At 66.3% G+C, this 16,512-nt stretch overlaps 1 protein-coding gene across 1 annotated transcript in view; it reads right to left on the bottom strand.

Moving 5' to 3' along the window:
- The window catches only part of LDLRAP1 (low density lipoprotein receptor adaptor protein 1), a 33,509-nt gene that overhangs the window by 9,305 nt on the left and 7,692 nt on the right, over nt 1-16,512 (bottom strand). The window contains exons 2-5 of the mRNA XM_075909126.1: nt 12,283-12,425; nt 7,107-7,219; nt 4,657-4,771; nt 894-966 (exon numbers count right to left, since the gene is read on the bottom strand). Of these exons, the coding sequence (XP_075765241.1) occupies nt 894-966; nt 4,657-4,771; nt 7,107-7,219; nt 12,283-12,425 (444 nt within the window). The remainder of the gene's footprint in view (nt 1-893; nt 967-4,656; nt 4,772-7,106; nt 7,220-12,282; nt 12,426-16,512) is intronic.

Raw genomic sequence — 16,512 nt, 5'->3', positions numbered from 1 at the left:
GGGGCCGGATCCAGGTGAGCCAGGGGCCGCATCTGGCCCCCAGGCCTTAGGCTCCCCACCCCGCCTCACAGCCACCTACAGCGCAGGTAACAAAGACCCATCGTGCTCCCCGGCGCCTTTGCTCCTGGGTCGGGCTCCCTGGGCAGCGCAGGCAGATCCCGTCCTGCAGGCTGGGTCTGTGGATTGGTGCGGTCCCCCCCACACACCCCCGGCTGGCTGCGGCCACCGCCCCCCACACTGGCACCGAGACCAGGCGGAGACAGAGCGAGGCGGAGCCGGGAGCCAGCTGGGTTCCAGCTCCAGGGGCTCCTCCCCGAAGCTCCCGAGGGCCCAGGTCCGGTTCCGCCCGACAGCGCAACCCGAGCGCTGCAGCGTCATTAGCGGGGGAGCAACGGCGCTCGGCACCAGGGCTGCACCGGCCTCCCACAGCCACGGGTGAGAGAGAACGGGCCCCGCGTCGGGAGCTGCTGGCGCTGCCGGTGCCTAGCGGGGCGCATTTCCGCGGCCCACTCCGGCGAGAGCCATGGGCAGCAACGAGTGGGCAGCACGCAGGCCCCCCTGTCTGTAGAGCCCCGCCCCCACAGAGCCCCACCCCCACCACCTGCAGAGCCCCGCCCCCACAGAGCCCCGCCCCCACCACCTGCAGAGCCCAGCCCCCACAGAGCCCCGCCCCCACCACCTGCAGAGCCCCGCCCCCACAGAGCCCCATCCCCACCACCTGCAGAGCCCCGCCCCCCCAGAGCCCCACCCCCACCACCTGCAGAGCCCCGCCCCCACAGAGCCCCGCCCCTACCACCTGCAGAGCCCCGCCCCCACAGAGCCCCGCCCCCGCCGCCCCCCCACTCGAGAAGATCACGGAAGGGTAAATAGCCCAGCGGCCCTGAGACACTCACCGTCCTTGGCTGCCTGCCAGAACTCAAAGGCCACTTTGAACGCCTGCGCGACGGTGAGGGTCACAGCCTGGGCCTGGAAGACAGTCGCAGGCCCGTCAGCAGGCAGCGCCGCGGAGAGACGGGGCCGGCCGGTGGCTCCGCGGGCAGCCATGCACCGAGAACTGGCGGCGCCAAGCCCAGGAGGGAGTCGGCTCGCCCTGGAGGTTGCCGCACTGCGCTGGCGGCAGGCGCGATGCCCACGGAGAGGGCTCGTGTCCGAGAGGAGGGAGCGTGCCGCGTGGACCGCTCAGGCAGCTAACAGTCCCGCCAGCCTCCGTGCGTACCAAGCGCTTCCCATGTGCCTCGGTCGTGACCAGGTGGAAGCAACTGCCAAGGTACCCACCCGCCTTCCCTCACCCTCTGCAGCATCTGAGCGCCTCCCCGCCCTTCACAGACTCATCCTAACGGTGGCCCCGTGAGGCCGGGCAATGCCATCATCCCCACTCTGCACCAGGGGGAAACGGCGCTAGAGAGGCTAAATGACTCTCCCAAGGCCACGCAGGAAGCCTGTGGCAGAGCAAGGACTTCCACAGGGTTCTTTCAAGTGGTGGCTGAGTGCCCTAAGCACAAGACACCCTCAGTCTCCAGGGACCACGTGGCTGCCAAGAAAGGTGCCACCGATGGCGGGGGTGTGGGCTGGACCAAGAGCTAGTCACCCATTGAAGTTCAGATGCTGCCTGGCCAGCAGTGGCTGTCACAGAGAGAGAACCCGTCAGCAATTCCTCCCCACTCCCCCCACTCAAGTCTGTTCTCAAGACCACATCATCTCAAGGAACAGGGTGGGGCAGGAAAAGGAACCGGCGGCGGAGGAATAAGAGCGGGCCCACCCTCGTGTTTCAGCTCTCCATTGGGACGGCCGACGTGACTGACACTCAGCACAGAGAGATACGGGGAAGCTTTGAAAGGCACAAAGGGCAGCTTAGGCACCCAGCTGCCAGTGCATGAGAGATGGGGGGGCTCTCCTTGCCGGGGGAGACGTGTCCTTGTGTGACTCCCCTTCTCTGGGGCAAGAGCTCAGTCACGCTTATGTCTCCCCCGGTGACAGAACTCAGCGACCCAGCTGGAACTGCCTCCGAACCAACCCAAGTGTCTGTCCCTGGGCTGAGGAAAGCAGACGAAAAGCCCCGCTCTCAGCAGCCTCCCCAGCGTGGCAAGGGAGGGACGGGAGACTCTGGTCAGTAAAGAGAGTTCACATGCAGAAGCACATCACACGCTTCAGACGGCAGGTGGGTTATAAAGTTTAAAAGCTGCATGTGAAATAAATGCAGGTTCCGAGACATGGAATTTCCCTTCCTCTAAGCTTTGGGGACAGCGAAAGAAGAAAAAAGTGTAATTGAGAAATAAGTTCCAAGAGCCAGGGGCTTGTTCGAAGGGGGGAAGCTCACAAACCCGTCTGCCAATTAAACCTCACAAAGCAGAGATCTCATTTGAATGTCTGAGCTATTTACATCTTTGATGGGCGCGTGAATGCTTTATGGCAAAAACTTAAATATGGTAATTAAGTATGAAACTCCCCTCAGCTGTTCACAATTTAAGCTGTCACATCTGAATCACGTTTAATAGAGCCAGCTACCGTTGAGAATTGCCCGTGAACTAAAAATACGGACTAATTATATGCCAGCCTGGTAGCTACACACACAGTCGGAGCCCGGACCCTGGGCTGGATGCTCAGATGCCTGGCTCTGGGAGAAGAGCGTCCTTTCCCTTCGATCAGCATGGCGTTCACGCATTTCACGCGAGGACAAAGATTCTACTTTCTACTACAAAAGGCCTTGGAGAAGTTTGTATTTCGAGGCAGCCGCATGGAGCTGATGCACTGCGCAGATAGCTCTGTTAGCGCTGGAGAGATTTACATTTTCATTTGCAGAGACAGCCTTATCTCGGCAGTGCAAAGATGGGGCCACACTGCAGCCTGGAGAGAAGGGGCAGCTTCCATTATCCTCCCGCTCTCCTGCGAGGTGGGGGAAAGGGACGGAATATTAACGGCGTTGTTCTGCCTGACTTGGGGGGCGGGGGATGTGCCTAGATCTGGTCCACCCCCCTCCTAGCGCCGGCCACCCCCGTTTCCAAGCCCAGCCCCGTCTCCATGGCCACATGGGTCCCTGGGCCGGAGATCTCCGCTCTCCTCCCGCGCACGGCCTGTGCCCGCTGCCCAGCTCCGCAGAGCTCCCCCCTTAGGCGAGACGTCGATCCCCCGCCCGGCACAATCCCCCCAGGCGCTCAGGACCAAGGCGCGGGCTACGTGCCGGCCTCGTGTTTCCCCCGGGCGGCGGCGCTAGCACTGCCGTAAGCGCACTGCTCGCCAGCGTGAGCCGGGGGGGGGACGACGAGGGGAAGCAGGGGCAGGGACCCCTCCCCCCACAGCTGAAAGGCCTGGTGCTGCCGGGTCCTTCTCCTGTTGGCGATTCCCCCCCAGGCTGGGAAGAAGCCGGAGCTCCAGCTGCAGCGCAGCCTCCCCGAGCTCGCCTGCTCCCCTCCTACTGCAGCCTGGGGCCCGGGCAGACAGGACCCGGCATTCACAGAGGGGTGCCAGGAGGGGCCCCTCCCCCCTTAAGAGACATGCCCCCTTCCCACCCACTGGGGCGTCGGTTCTGCCCCCTCCACGCGTGGCCCCCTCCCACTGGCGTCCGGCCGGCGAGGCGGGAGCTCAGCGCTGCGCACAGACGCCTTTACGGGCTCAAGGCATCATCCAGGACATGTTCACTCTGCATTTTGCCTCTTTCATAGGGGACGCTCCCTTCTGGGAGCAGGGGGGGGGGGCTTCACCTCATGGGGCGTGCTGCCTAGTGGTTAGAGGAGCAGCGAGCCTGGCACCCCCATAAGAAACAGGGGAATTTGTGGGTTCTCACATCTCAGACTCGGATCCAGCAAGGAGGGGCTGGGGAGGCTGCCAGTGCAGAGGGCCGGCTTTCCCGGGGCGGGAAAGAATTTGAAGAGGGAATGGGACCTGGCATTTTCAACAGGGATGATTTTGTTGGGTTTGGTCCTGCTTTGAGCAGCGGTTGGACTAGATAACTCCGGAGGCCTGTTCCATAAGAACAGCCAGACGGGTCAGACCAAAGGTCCATCCACCCAGTGTCCTGGCTGCCGACAGTGGCCAAGGCCCGGCGCCCCAGAGGGAGTGAACAGAACCGGGAATCATCAAGTGATCCCTGCCCTGTCGTCCAGTCCCAGCTTCTGGCAAACAGAGGCCAGGGACACCGTCCCTACCCAGCCTGGCTAACAGCCATTGATGGACCCAACCTCCAGGAATGCATCTAATTCTTTTTTCCTGGCCTTCGCAACATCCTCCAGCAAGGAGTTCCACAGGTTGACCGTGTGATGCGTGAAGAAAAACTTCCTTTTGGTTGTGGTAAAGTTACTACCTATGAATGTCACGTGGTGACCACTCAGTCTAGCATTCCAGCCCTAAGCGGTGATGAACGTAGCTTCTCCCAACACAGGCACACAAAGGAACACACCAGATTACACCCGCCCCTCCCGGCAGCACACAGGCAGGTGGATTCAGCCTCAGGACAGCCTTTGACATGCTCGGGCTGCCCTGGGCACCCAGCCACGCGGTGCTGCCGGCAGCCACGTGCCACGGCCTCAAGCACAGGAACCCCGATACCATCAGGTGGAAGAGCTTGCCGGATCAGGCCCCTTGACCAGCTAGCAAGGTTCCTGCCTGAAGCAGGGAGCCAAGTCCTGAGCCGTGCCCCCCCGGACCCCGCGCACTACTGACCATCTTCCGCTTGGGGCACAGGAACGCGTGGCACTCCAGGTTCTCGCTCTGCTGGTTCTGCGCGATGTAGGCGAACACCTTGTCGTGGGTCTTGTCGGCGGTGCAGTAAGAGATCCTGGAAGCCACAGCGAGGGCGAGAGTCAGGCCGGGAAGAGAGCAGGGACGTGAACGGCTCGTCGCGGAGCTTCAAAGGGGCAGCGCTGCGTGGAGCCGGGGCCAGACCCTGAGCTCCCCCGGCGCTGCCACTGGGAAATGCCTGGGCCGGGGGGGGGCAGCTTGCAGCCCTCGCTGGCCCCGGGCTCCCTGCAGCGCTTTCGCCCCAGGGCCGTTGCTCCACGCCAAAGGCGGAGGCGCCGTATGACTATTCGATCAGCCAGTTAACCAACACTCAGTGTCCCCAAGCAGAGCGGGGCAGGGGGCCGAGGGGCGAGCAGCTGGCGGGTGGAATTCAGAGCCAGCGGCGGCGCCCGACGGCCGAGGGGACCCGCCCCCACCAGGCTCCGAGCGCCCAGCCGTGGACTGGGGACTCCCCCGGGACCTCCAGCTCACGCAGCAAAGCCCCGTTTCAGGCTTCGGGACCACGAGGCGGCCACGCGAGAGCCCCGGGGAGCAGAGCCACGCCCGAGCGAGGCCTGCGGGGCCCAGCCCTTTGGCTGAGGGGGAACCACTTTGCCTGGGCTTTGAGCGGGGCCAGGGATGCGGGGCTGTCGGGACCATCGCTCGGGGCTTCTCCCCCCACCAGGAGAGGGGCCAAGTCGCTCCAGCGTCACTGACTCCCCCAGACGCTCAGTTAGGGCGAAGCCGGAGCGGGGCCCGGACAGTCGAACCCCAGGTGCCCGGGGCTCCGCAGGAGGGGTCCGGGGCTGGCCGAGGGAGGCCGCTGGGCACCCCGAGACGGGCGGGCCGCGCGCTGCCGGGTTTCAGCCAGCAGACGAGCCAGCCGTTGTGAAGGGCGGGGGCAGTTCTGAGCATTTCCTCCCCCCCCCGCCTGCTCCCCCTCCACACTGAGTCACGTGGGGATCGGCCACCCCGTTAGCCAGCGTGAGGCGCACGCAGGCGGCAGGCCAACTAGCCAGCGACTGAGGCTGCGGCTGCCCCCCAGGCAGGGCCTAAGGAACCTACGGAGGGGGAAGGGGAGCGGGGTTAGGAGCTCAGCCTGGCCCAGACCCTCCACTCAACTCGGGGGCGCGGGATGCTCTCAGGAAGCGGCGCAGGCGTCCCACGTGCCCGACGGTCGACGCACCAGCGTCCAGAGTCGTTTGCACGTGGACTCCACCTCTCCCCGTGTGCCGGGACCCTTGTGCCCACGGGGCCGACGCTCTGCCTGCCACACGGCTCCGAGCTTCGTGGGGAGACGCCCCCTGTCGCCCCCAACAACACTCCCTGCCGAGCTGCAAGGTTGGTCTTCCTACAATCCGCCACGAGACCATGGGCTGGGGGGGTCGTGCGCGCACACATGCACGCCCACGCTCACACCCACGTGCATGCCCACACTCACGTGCACACACACGCACGCCCACGCTCACACCCACGTGCATGCCCACACTCACGTGCACACACACGCATGCCCACGCATACACATCCCCATGTGCACACCAGTCCCTCCCCCCGCTTCATAGCGACCCCTCGTTCACCTCCACGTCCGCCCGTCGTGCGTGTCCAAGGGCAGGGCGGGTCACGCCAGCCTGTGCAGCGAACTGGCTTTGTCGCTGGAAGGCAAGTCGCTGTGCGCAGGGGGCGAGGCTGAGAACCGCCCACAGCAGGGCCGGGGCTGCGCTTTCAGCTGCAGAGTCCGTTCTGAGTTGGCCTAACTCGGTCGGGGGGGGCCGAGGGTTCCCATGTGACCCGGCACAGCGGGGAGAGCACTGGGGCAGGAGAACAGGGCGTTTATGGCCCATCCAAAGGGCTCCCGGTTTACACCAGCGCCTCTGCCGCAGACGCTCGCAGCCTGCTGGACACGCCGACGTCCCCAGAGCACAGCCCTGGCCCCACGGACTGGAAGGGGCAGCTCCCCGGGCCCTGTCCCAGCTGGATTCAGGTACCAGCTAACGACTCGGCCTGCAGGTTCGACCTCGCAGCAAAGCCCCACTGAGCTCTGTCGAGCGGGGTAGATCCGGGGGGTCGGCAGTGGAACCGGGTGACCAAAGGCCCGGCCAGCCCAGCGGCCAGTGCCAGGTGCCGCAGAGGGAGGGAACAGAACAGGGAACCGTCCCGCGGCTCCCCCGGGGCCCATTCCCAGCCCGGCACGCAGAGGCCAGGGACGCCCTTTAACTTTGTCTTCCGATCTGGGCTCCTCCGAAGAGAGATCCATCCCGCCCAGGCAGACAGAAGCCAGCCACGCGCTCCCCCCTCGCCGCCCACCCCACGGCGGGGCGCCCGCAGGCCAACACTCCATCCGCTGGGGCAGGCTCGGGCCTGGGCTTCCCGCCGGCGCGTCCGCAGCCACGCACCTGTATATGGAGACGTTTTCGATCAGCGCGTTGGTCCCGCTGTCGTTGAGGACGATCCCTCTCGGAGACACGCTCAGCGTCACTTTCTGCAGCTTCTTGCCACGGGCTTTCGCCTGGGGACGGAAAAGGAAAGGGACCAGTGGGCGCGGGGCGGGGGGCGCGTCCTGGGGGCCGTGGGACACGGCTGGCTCCAGGGAGGAACGCGCTGGCTGCTGCAGAGCGAGTTCACCCCCAGTACAACACGGCCCCCTGCGCAGAGGGATGCTGTGACCACGGCGCGGGGGCTACGTGACCGGCGGGGACCAGCTGGGCTCCGGCTGCTTCTCTTTTCAGCCGGCTACCCGAGGAGACGCCGACGCTCCAGGCTCCAGCCCGCCAGGGGGACCCGCCATGGCACCGGCCGCTCGCGAGCCCGTCTCTCCTGGCCACGGGCCCCAAGTCGGCCCCGGCTGTGGAGGGAGTCGGGGGGACGTTGCCTGCCCGCGAGACAGGACCAAGCCGGTCGCGGGGGGCCAGCTCCCACGTCCTCCCCCCGCCCGGGAGCGGCGCTCAGCTGCTAGTGGGCGACTCTCCCCGGGGGAGCTGCAGTCTAGGCTTGTCCTCCGCCCCCCCAGAGCTCGGGCGGGCTCAGCTGCTCCCTGACCCCTGCGGCCACACGGCCCCCCCGAGCAGCGGCAGCGGGAGAGCCCCGAGCACGGAGCCAGGGCTTGAACCGGCACATCCCCGGCCCGGCCATTCAAAAATCCCAGCCCCCTCCCCCCCCGAATGGACGTTAAAAGCCCAACACGGGACTGGGGCTCCCCTTGGCCCCATGGGCAAGCGCATCTCGGCCAGAAACCCCTCCAGGAAGCAGCGGCCTCACCAGCACAGGACTCCAGGAACTGGGTCTCCCTGGCCCCCGGGCCGGAGTCACCCTCTCCCCGGCGCCACGCGGACCCTCCAGACCAGAGTCACCGCCGGTTGCAGGTCGGGCACGGGGCCCCAGGGGCCAGGAGGCTGCCCTCTGACCCGGCCAGCCGGACACGGCGCAGCCTCGCCCATTTGGCGTCCAGCCGCCCGGGCCAGTGCTCCCCTCGGTAACTTGCCGGCTGGGAGGGGGAGACCTGCCGTGAGCCTCCGCTCTTGCCTCCTGCTCCGAGAGGGGGCTGGGTGGCTGGGTCAGGGCTACGCGGTTCCCCATGGGGTCGGCGAGCCCCTTCCCAGCCCCGGAGGCTGCGAGTCCCAGCGCGGCCGGCCTGCCGGTGAGTGCGCTGGGGGCACGGGGATGTGGGCTCAGGCGGGGGCAGGGGCTGCACTGGGGGGATGGGGCGATGCAGGGGTCAGGCGGGGACGGGGGTTGCACTGGGGGGATGGGGCAATGCAGGGGTCAGGCGGGGACGGGGGTTGCACTGGGGGGGATGGGGCGATGCAGGGGTCAGGCGGGGACGGGGGTTGCACTGGGGGGATGGGGCGATGCAGGGGGCAGGCGGGGACGGGGGTTGCACTGGGGGGATGGGGCGATGCAGGGGTCAGGCGGGGGTTGCACTGAGGAGATGGGGCGATGCAGGGGTCAGACAGGGGGATCACAGGGCCGAGGGGAGCGAGGTTGGAGCAGAGGGAAGATGTGGGGGGGGGGATACAATTTTACTTTGTACAAGCTGCACTTTCCTTTACTCCCACTTCTTTGCCTCTCTCCCCACTAGCTGGCTGCATTCTCCCCCTCCCGCCTCTTCTGCGTTACTCCCCCAGCCTCCTCCCGCCCCCGAACTCCCCCTCACACCCTCACCCCACCCCCTCTCCTGCTGCCAAACCCGGCCCTCCTCTCCCCGTCCTGCACCCCACCTCCCGCCCAGACCCTGCACCCCTCTCCCACTCGCTGGCTGCCTTGTCCCACTCACTGAGACCCTCATTTTTGTCCCCACCCCAGAACCTAAGGGGTCCACAAGATCTACTAACCCTAGACCCCCAGAAGAGTCAATCTGGCCTATGGGAAGCCCTGACCCTCGCCTTGGCCCCGTGGGGCTGGAGCGCCGGGGGGGGAGGTGTCTCATTTGGGGGCCACATCAGGGAGGGCTGAGGGCGTGGGGAGATTTTTTGCTTCTCCCTCGTGTGGTCCCCAACTGATTTTTCTGTGGGTCAGTGGCCCCCACCCCAGGAAAGGTGCCCCACCCCCGCCCTATAGAAAGAAAACGCTGAGACCTTTTGTGCTGCACGTAACGTTTTACTTTATTTAAAATGAAGTTTGATCAGCAGGAGAAAGTTAAAACGCTTCATCTGTTCAATCGTTTAAATTAAACCCTTCTCCCCGGCTGCAGCCCTAGCAAAATGGCTCGGGTACAATTATGTAATGAACCGTGAGTTTCCATTAGCAACGGGTGGCCTACGGAAAGGTTTGGAGAGGGCGGGGCCTCAAGGAAGGGGCGGGGTCTCAGGGAAGGGGCGGGGTCGATCCTGGCTTGACCTGACATTTAAAAAGTGATCTTGGGGGTCAAAAGGCTGGAGACCCCTGCTCCAGAGCCTGCAGAACCGGGCCCTTCACCAGCTGCTCACTTGCAGGCCAGCCAGGCTGCCACCGAGGACTAGCTTGGGCACAAGAGAGCCCAGGCAACCAATGGTCCCTCTTCCCCTCCCACCACCAATGTGTGGAATGAATTTTGTTGTGTGCGCCAATGCATGTGCGAATGTGCACCGCCTGTAGAAACAGGTGCTGCTGGCTGTGGGTGCTCTGCCAATCAGCTGGGCGGCACCGGACTCTCTCCTGGGCGGGTGCCCAAGCGCCCAGCTCAGAGAGAAGACGGCATTTGCAGAGCAGTTTGGTTCCCAGGTCTTCTCGCAGCAGGAGCGGGGCCAGCGGCTGGGGCCCAGACACAAGAGACTTGGACACCCCAGAGCGGTGGGCCGTCGCAGAGCCACCTCGGAGCACTGCAGCAGGCCTGCAGCTCCACTCACCAGCTCGTATTTGAACTGCCGCAAGCGAGCGAGCCGGCGGAAGAGAGCACTCGGCTGGCTCCATTCGGCCCCGGGGGAGATCCAGGCTAGGGCAGGACCAGCCACCCCCGGCTCAGGGGGCACCAAGGGAGATCATGGCGACACACAACGGCACAGCACTTGGGCACAAGCATCTGTTCTTGCCCCACGGCCCCGGAGCAGAGAAGCAAGCAGCCCCCTCCCGGGGTGAAAGCGACTGCCAGGACTTAGCGTGCGCCCAGCATCAGCGTCCTAAACGGGGGGCAGCTCTGGGCTCCTGGAATGGGCGGAGCCTGAGGCAGAAGGGGCGGGGCCAGGCTGGGGACAGACTCCTGCCCAAAGCTTACAAGAGACGGGCTACTCTTCCCCGGCTGTGCCACAAGCTGCACTATGTCATTGAGAGACACTCCCCTAAGGGGAGCCCTGCAAATCCCCGGGGATCCCATCTGCGGATGCCATTGCGGGTATCCATGGCTCATTTCTGCAGACAAAGATCATCCAGTGATCCATCCTGTCGCCCATGCCCAGCCTCTGGCAAGCAGCCATCGATGGACCTAACCTCCATGTATCTATCTAGCTCTTTTTAACCCGGTTAAAGTCTTGGTCTTCACAACATCCTCTGGCAAGGAGTTCCACAGGTTGACACCGCGCTGCATGAAGAAACACTTCCGTGTGTTTGTTTTAAATCTGCTGCCTGTTCTTTGCATTGGGCGACCCCGAGTTCCTGTGTTAGAGGAACAAGTAAAGAACTTTTCCTTATTCGCTTCCTCCACCCCAGCCATGAGTTTCACGTCACCTCCCCCCTTCGTCTCGTCTCTTCTTTGAAAGGCCCCAGGCTTATTACTCTCTCCCCATATGGCAGCTGCTCCAACCCCCACTCATTTCTGGGCTCCTTTCTGAACTTTCCCCAATGCCAAGGTCTCTGCTGAGATGGGCAGCGGGTGCGGATACAACTGGGAACCCGCGGAGGGCTCTGCCGCCAGCCTGGGGCCACCTGCTTAGCCTGACTGACGGCTGCGGAGAGCAGCCACGCCAGCGGTGGCTCTGCCCCTCGGCTCCCAGGGTGGGCTGGGCAGCGACAGGCGCCGGAGCCGGGAGAAAGGAGGAGGAGTTTGTTAACGTATCTGGTTTCATCCCCTGCCCCGTCTCCCCTCCCCGGACATGCTGCCCCAGCACGGAGCCGCCACGTGGCTGAGCCCATCGTCCAGCGGGGGCCAGCGGCGACGAGTGGGGGGAGCAGCGTCAACTCTGGCCCCCTCGGTCGCCGGGCCATGCTGGCGAGGGATCCGTCAGCTGCACAGAGACGAACCGCCGCCTGGGGCCAGGAGCGGGGGGGCCGACGGTGCTGCTCCCCGCCAGTCCGCCTCTGGCGTGCCACGCTCGGAGCAGCCCGTCCAAGCGGGGCCGGGACTGAGGCAGCAACCCCGGCTGGACGCAGTTCCCAGCCCGCCCAGGGTTTCCAGGGTTGTTCAGTGGCTTTCAGCAGCCCTGCTGGGAAAACCGTCCCGATGCTGCAGCACCCCACACGCCGGGGAACGGGGAATCCCCCCGGCCGAGCGCTAGTAACGGGGGACAGCGGGACAGGTAGCGCACGGAGGCTGCTTAGCACAGCGGCCCCACTGAGAGGTCAAGAGCCGGCAACATTTCCCTCTGAAAAGGCGCCTGGCCCCGCCGCCGCCGCTGCCAGCGTCCCCGCGCCCGGCCCCGCCGCCGCCGCCGCCAGTGTCCCCGCGCCCGGCCCCGCCGCCGCCGCCGCCAGCGTCCCCGCGCCCGGCCCCGCCGCCGCCGCCACCAGCGTCCCCGCGCCCGGCCCCGCCGCCGCCGCCACCAGCGTCCCCGCGCCCGGCCCCGCCGCCGCCGCCACCAGCGTCCCCGCGCCCGGCCCCGCCGCCACCAGCGTCCCCGCGCCCGGCCCCGCCGACGACGACACCAGTGTCCCCGCGCCCGGCCCCGCCGACGACGACACCAGCGTCCCCGCGCCCGGCCCCGCCGACGACGACACCAGTGTCCCCGTGCCCGGCTGCAGCAGTCGCCGTTCAAGCGAGCCCATGGGCGTGACCTCTGCTCACCCGGACAAGGGACGAGGGGCGGTGAGGCCTGAGCCCCCACCCCCGAGGCTCCCGCCTCTCCCTGCTCTTGCCGCCAAGCCCCCGGCAAGGGGAGGTGCCGCTGGGGGGCGGGTCTTCCTCAGCGGGAGCAGAGCAGCTGGGGCTCGGGGCCCAGCACTCACCATTGCTACGATTCTTCGGACGGCGGCCGCGGAGAGCTCCTCCCCCTTGGGCTGCTCCACCAGCGTCATGCCCAGGTACTTCAGGCTGAAGAGCATCCCCTCCAGCAGGGTCTCTCTGGTGTCCGTCCAGTTCTCCGGGAGCTCTGAGGAACAGCAAAGACCCTTCAGTCTCACCTGCTGGCGGCGGGGGAGCAATTCCAGCAGGCGGGGGAGCGCCACAGGCCGTGCCAGGCCCCGTCGCACAAGAGGCAACTTGGCTCCCTGGGGCAGGACCCTGCTACTTGCCCGCGGCGAAGGCTTCGAAGAGAAACCCTGCTGGACGGGCTCTGGCCAGGCCTTGGGGGGAGCGAGACTCGGCCGGATCCCCCTCTGAAGGGAGAAGACGAGGCAAATAGCAGCAGCAGCCCCCCAGAACTGGGGGTGCCGTGCGGGGCAGTATCCTCGGGGACACAGAATCACGGGGACCTCGCGAGGCACCGAGTCCAGGCCCTGCCCTCCCGGCAGGACCAAGCGCCGTCCAGACCAGTGGGACGAGGACCCGCAGGGTACGCGAGAGGCGCCTGGGGGGCGTCAACAACGGCAATTTGGGAAATCACAGAATTTGTGCTTTACGTTTCACAGCCCTTCGTTATTTTTTACTTTTTACCCCAGAATTTCATCGCCGGCCCGGCTGCGATTAACCTGCTGAAACAAACACGCTGCAATGGTAGAAAACCAGGGTGTGTCTGAACGGCAGGTCCCGGGAGCACTGGCCACTTTGCTTTTAAAGGGGGCTCTTCAGCAACATCGAAAGGTTGAGAAACACGGCTCCGGAGCATCCCCCAGGCGTGTCCAACCTGCCCTGCAAGGTCTCCAGGGCGGGACTCCACAACCCCCCACCCCGGCAACTCATTCCACTGGCAGCAGGAAGCTTTTCCTGGTGTCCCACCCGACCCTCCCTCGCTGCAGCTTCAGCCCCTTGCTTCTGTCCTGCCACCAGAGGCCACGGGAAGCGCTTGTCTCTCCCACGAACACCCCTCTGCAGGGAAAGTCACCCAGGGCAGCTTGGCGCCTGCAAGCAGCGCCCGGAGCCCCGCCGCCCGGCACCGGAGAGAGGAGGCTGGTTCACAGAGCTCCCTGCCCTTCCCTGCATCGCTGACCTAGTGCAGCGGGCCCCACATCTCCCCTCCCTTGCCCCGGCCACACCCCTTCCCCAGAGCTGGGGCCAAGACGGGCCCTGGCTCGGGGGACGGGAGAGAGCAGGGCAGACGGGGCAACTGGGGGCAGGCCCGGTGCCAAGGCAGGAGCAGAGATGAGGCCAGGAGCAGAAGCCACTGCGGGAGCTGGGGACTGGGGCAGAGCAGGGCTGGCTGGTTCCCCCTCCCTGCCCTCGGGAGGGGTCAGGAAAGGACCCACCAGGCCCCCATAGGGCGATGCAGCCGACAGTCCAGGGCCCTGTGATCTAGGGAGAGGAGAGCGCCAGGGGGAGTCACCAGAGAGGACTTACTGCCCTACACAGGGGGTCACCCCTGCCCCTTGGGGGCCAGCCAACCCCTGGCATGGGGCGGCTTCCCACAGCACAGGCCAATCACAGGGCGGGCCCAGGGTTTCAGCCCAGCCCCCGCAGCCCCAGGGGGGAGTTACGCACACGGCAGCGAGGGCTGAGCCCACGGCCAGGCGCCGAGCCGGAGCCAAGGGGCTGCCACGCGGGACAGCGCTGACGCGAATGACTGGGCGGCTCCAGCCAGCTCGGCGTGGCCCTTCCGGGCTGCTGGGACCGCGGCGTCCAGCCAGGTCTGAAGCCACCTGGCGGCTGCTGCTCTAGCGAACTAGCCGCACTCGAGCGGCCCCGCGGGGACAGCGGGCGCCTGGCCCAGCTGCGGGCAGGGGCGCTCGCCTGCGCGGACGCTGAGCCTGCTCCGGGGATATCCTGCCCACAAGTAGCGTCCGCGCCCCCTGACCGTTAGCGAAAGCCGCATGGCGCGGGCAGAGCCTTCGCCAACCACCCCGAGCAGAGACGGAGCCAAGCGCCCAGTCCCAAGGGGACGGAGTGTCCTTCGCACCCGCTCACCCCTCTCCCCCGCCAGCGGCTCCCAGCCAGCCCGGAAACCTCCCTTTCGGGATCCGAATTGGTCTCGTGCCCCTCCCCCGTCACCTCGCTTACCAAGTCGGACGGAAAAGCGCAGGAATGTCCCCGCTCCCCCGCTGGAGAACTGCTCCCTTCATAATTACAGGGTCCAGAGGAGCACGTCAGTCAGCCGGAGTGTAATTATCGGCCTCCATTTGTCCACAGGGCTGTGCCAACCAGCCGAGTGTATCCTGATCTCTCCGGGGCTTTGTGAAACTCAGGGGCCCGGCCTCGCTGAGAGCCACGGCCTGGCCTGCTGGGGGCGCCGCGGCCTCCCACTCCAGGATGCAGGGAGAGCGGCACGTACGTCGGCCCAGCAGCGCAGGGATGTTAAACAGCGCCTGGCCGACCCAGCCAACAGGCCACGCGCTCGGTGTCGACTATTCGGTTAGGCGATCGGGCGATTCCGCCTGGCAAGTTGGCGGTTGCAGCACTCCGAAGGCGAAAGCGCCGTGTGGCACCCGGGAGCAGCTGGGGACTCTGGCTGACCCTGGCTCCACGCTGCACGGCCGCTTTGAAATGCCACATGCAGCCTGGGGCACCCCAGCTGGCCCTGGGCTGCACGTGGCGCCGGCGCCTTGCAGCACCCCCCCCGCCCACCCCCCGTCTGACAGAGGCAGCAAGGGGGGAGCGACTAGCCGACTGGCGCGTCGACTGGCCAATAAGCATTCGCTCGCGGGCTAGCGGGTCACAGGGCGGCGTTGCTCACCGCGCCTGCGTGGCGGGGTCGTGCGGGCTGTGCCCATTGCACCCCAGCCGCCCGCCACTGACTTAGCTCATCCCTGTCCAAGGCTTCATTCATCCTCTGGCCTTCGCCACAGCCTGGGGGGCAGGACCCAGAGCCCTGCTCCCTGACGTGAGGGCGATTCCCCTTCCAGCAGCACCCGAGTCCCGGCTCCGCCGCGCCCCCGTCTGCACCCGCTCGGCCCAACCGGGGAGCAGGGCGCCCGCCCCGGCGCCCACATTAGGGACAGGAAAAGCCAGGTGAGCACGGAGGGAAGGTCTCTGCCCCAGGGACGCTGCTAGGAGCATGCGAGGCAGGGAAGAGGGCCCCAAAGGGTGTGGCCGCTCTGGGGGGCAGAGGGGGATCAGTGCCACTCGGCACGGAGCCAGTGACAGCACGCGGCAAGGAGGGGAAAGGGCGGCACCCTGGCGAGGACCCGGCCAGGGCCCCACTGCAGGAGGAGGGAGCCAGGGAAGGGACTTTGTGCGACGCTTCCAAGGCCGGGACCTTCGGCCTCACCGTCGGCAGGCGGCAGCGTCCAAACCTCCGAGGGGCCGGCGCCTGCGTCAGACACACCAAGGATCCTCCGCCGGGAGTCACGGCCAAGGTCCGACTGCTCCTCCCGCCGCCCCCCAGCTGGTGCAGCAGCGCCGGTCTCCCCCGCAGAGCCAGAGCTTTGCGATTTCGCTCGCCGCCGTCCCGTCGCCTGCTGCAGCGTTCGGCCGCGCCGGGTCTCCCGCTGCATCCCACGCTCCTCCCGCGCAGGGCGGCGAGGGCACGGCTCCATCACGGGGCAGCCAGGGGCCGCGAGCGGAATGAACACAAAGCCACTGGGGAACTCAGCTGGGTCGGGCTGTCTGAAGACTCAGGTATCAAGTCACTCACATTTGTTGACTCAGACATGGCTCCCCTCCCGCCCCGCGGCTGCACAGGCAGGGCCCCCCCCCGGCGCAGGCTGAAAGCCGGCCGAGCAGGGGGCGCAGGCGATAGGCCATCAGGCGATTCCGAACACTCCGCGCTGGGCACGCCGGTCTGCTCTGGAGAAGGGCACGTTGCATGGCCGCCTCCCGCCTTCACCCAGGCACCTGGAACGTGCCCCACGTTGTCCCTACACAAAGGCGTGGCGGGTCTTAGAGCTCTCATGAATGAAGACAGGTCCGTACACTCCGCCCCCAATGACAGAGCCCCGAACACACAGAGCCCCCAACGCACAGAGCCCCCAATGACAGAGCCCCGAACACACAGAGCCCCCAACGCACCGCCCCCAACGCACAGAGCCCCCAACGCACAGAGCCCCCAACACACAGAGCCCCCAACGCACCGCCCCGAACACACAGAGCCCCCAATGCACAGAGCGCCCAACGCACAGAGCCCCCAACACACAGAGCCCCCAACGCAC

Source organism: Pelodiscus sinensis, chromosome 25 (assembly GCF_049634645.1).
Source record: "Pelodiscus sinensis isolate JC-2024 chromosome 25, ASM4963464v1, whole genome shotgun sequence".
Lineage (NCBI taxonomy): Eukaryota > Metazoa > Chordata > Testudines > Trionychidae > Pelodiscus > Pelodiscus sinensis.
The sequence above is the reverse complement of the archived record's forward strand: the minus strand, read 5'-3'. Positions and strand labels throughout refer to the sequence as shown.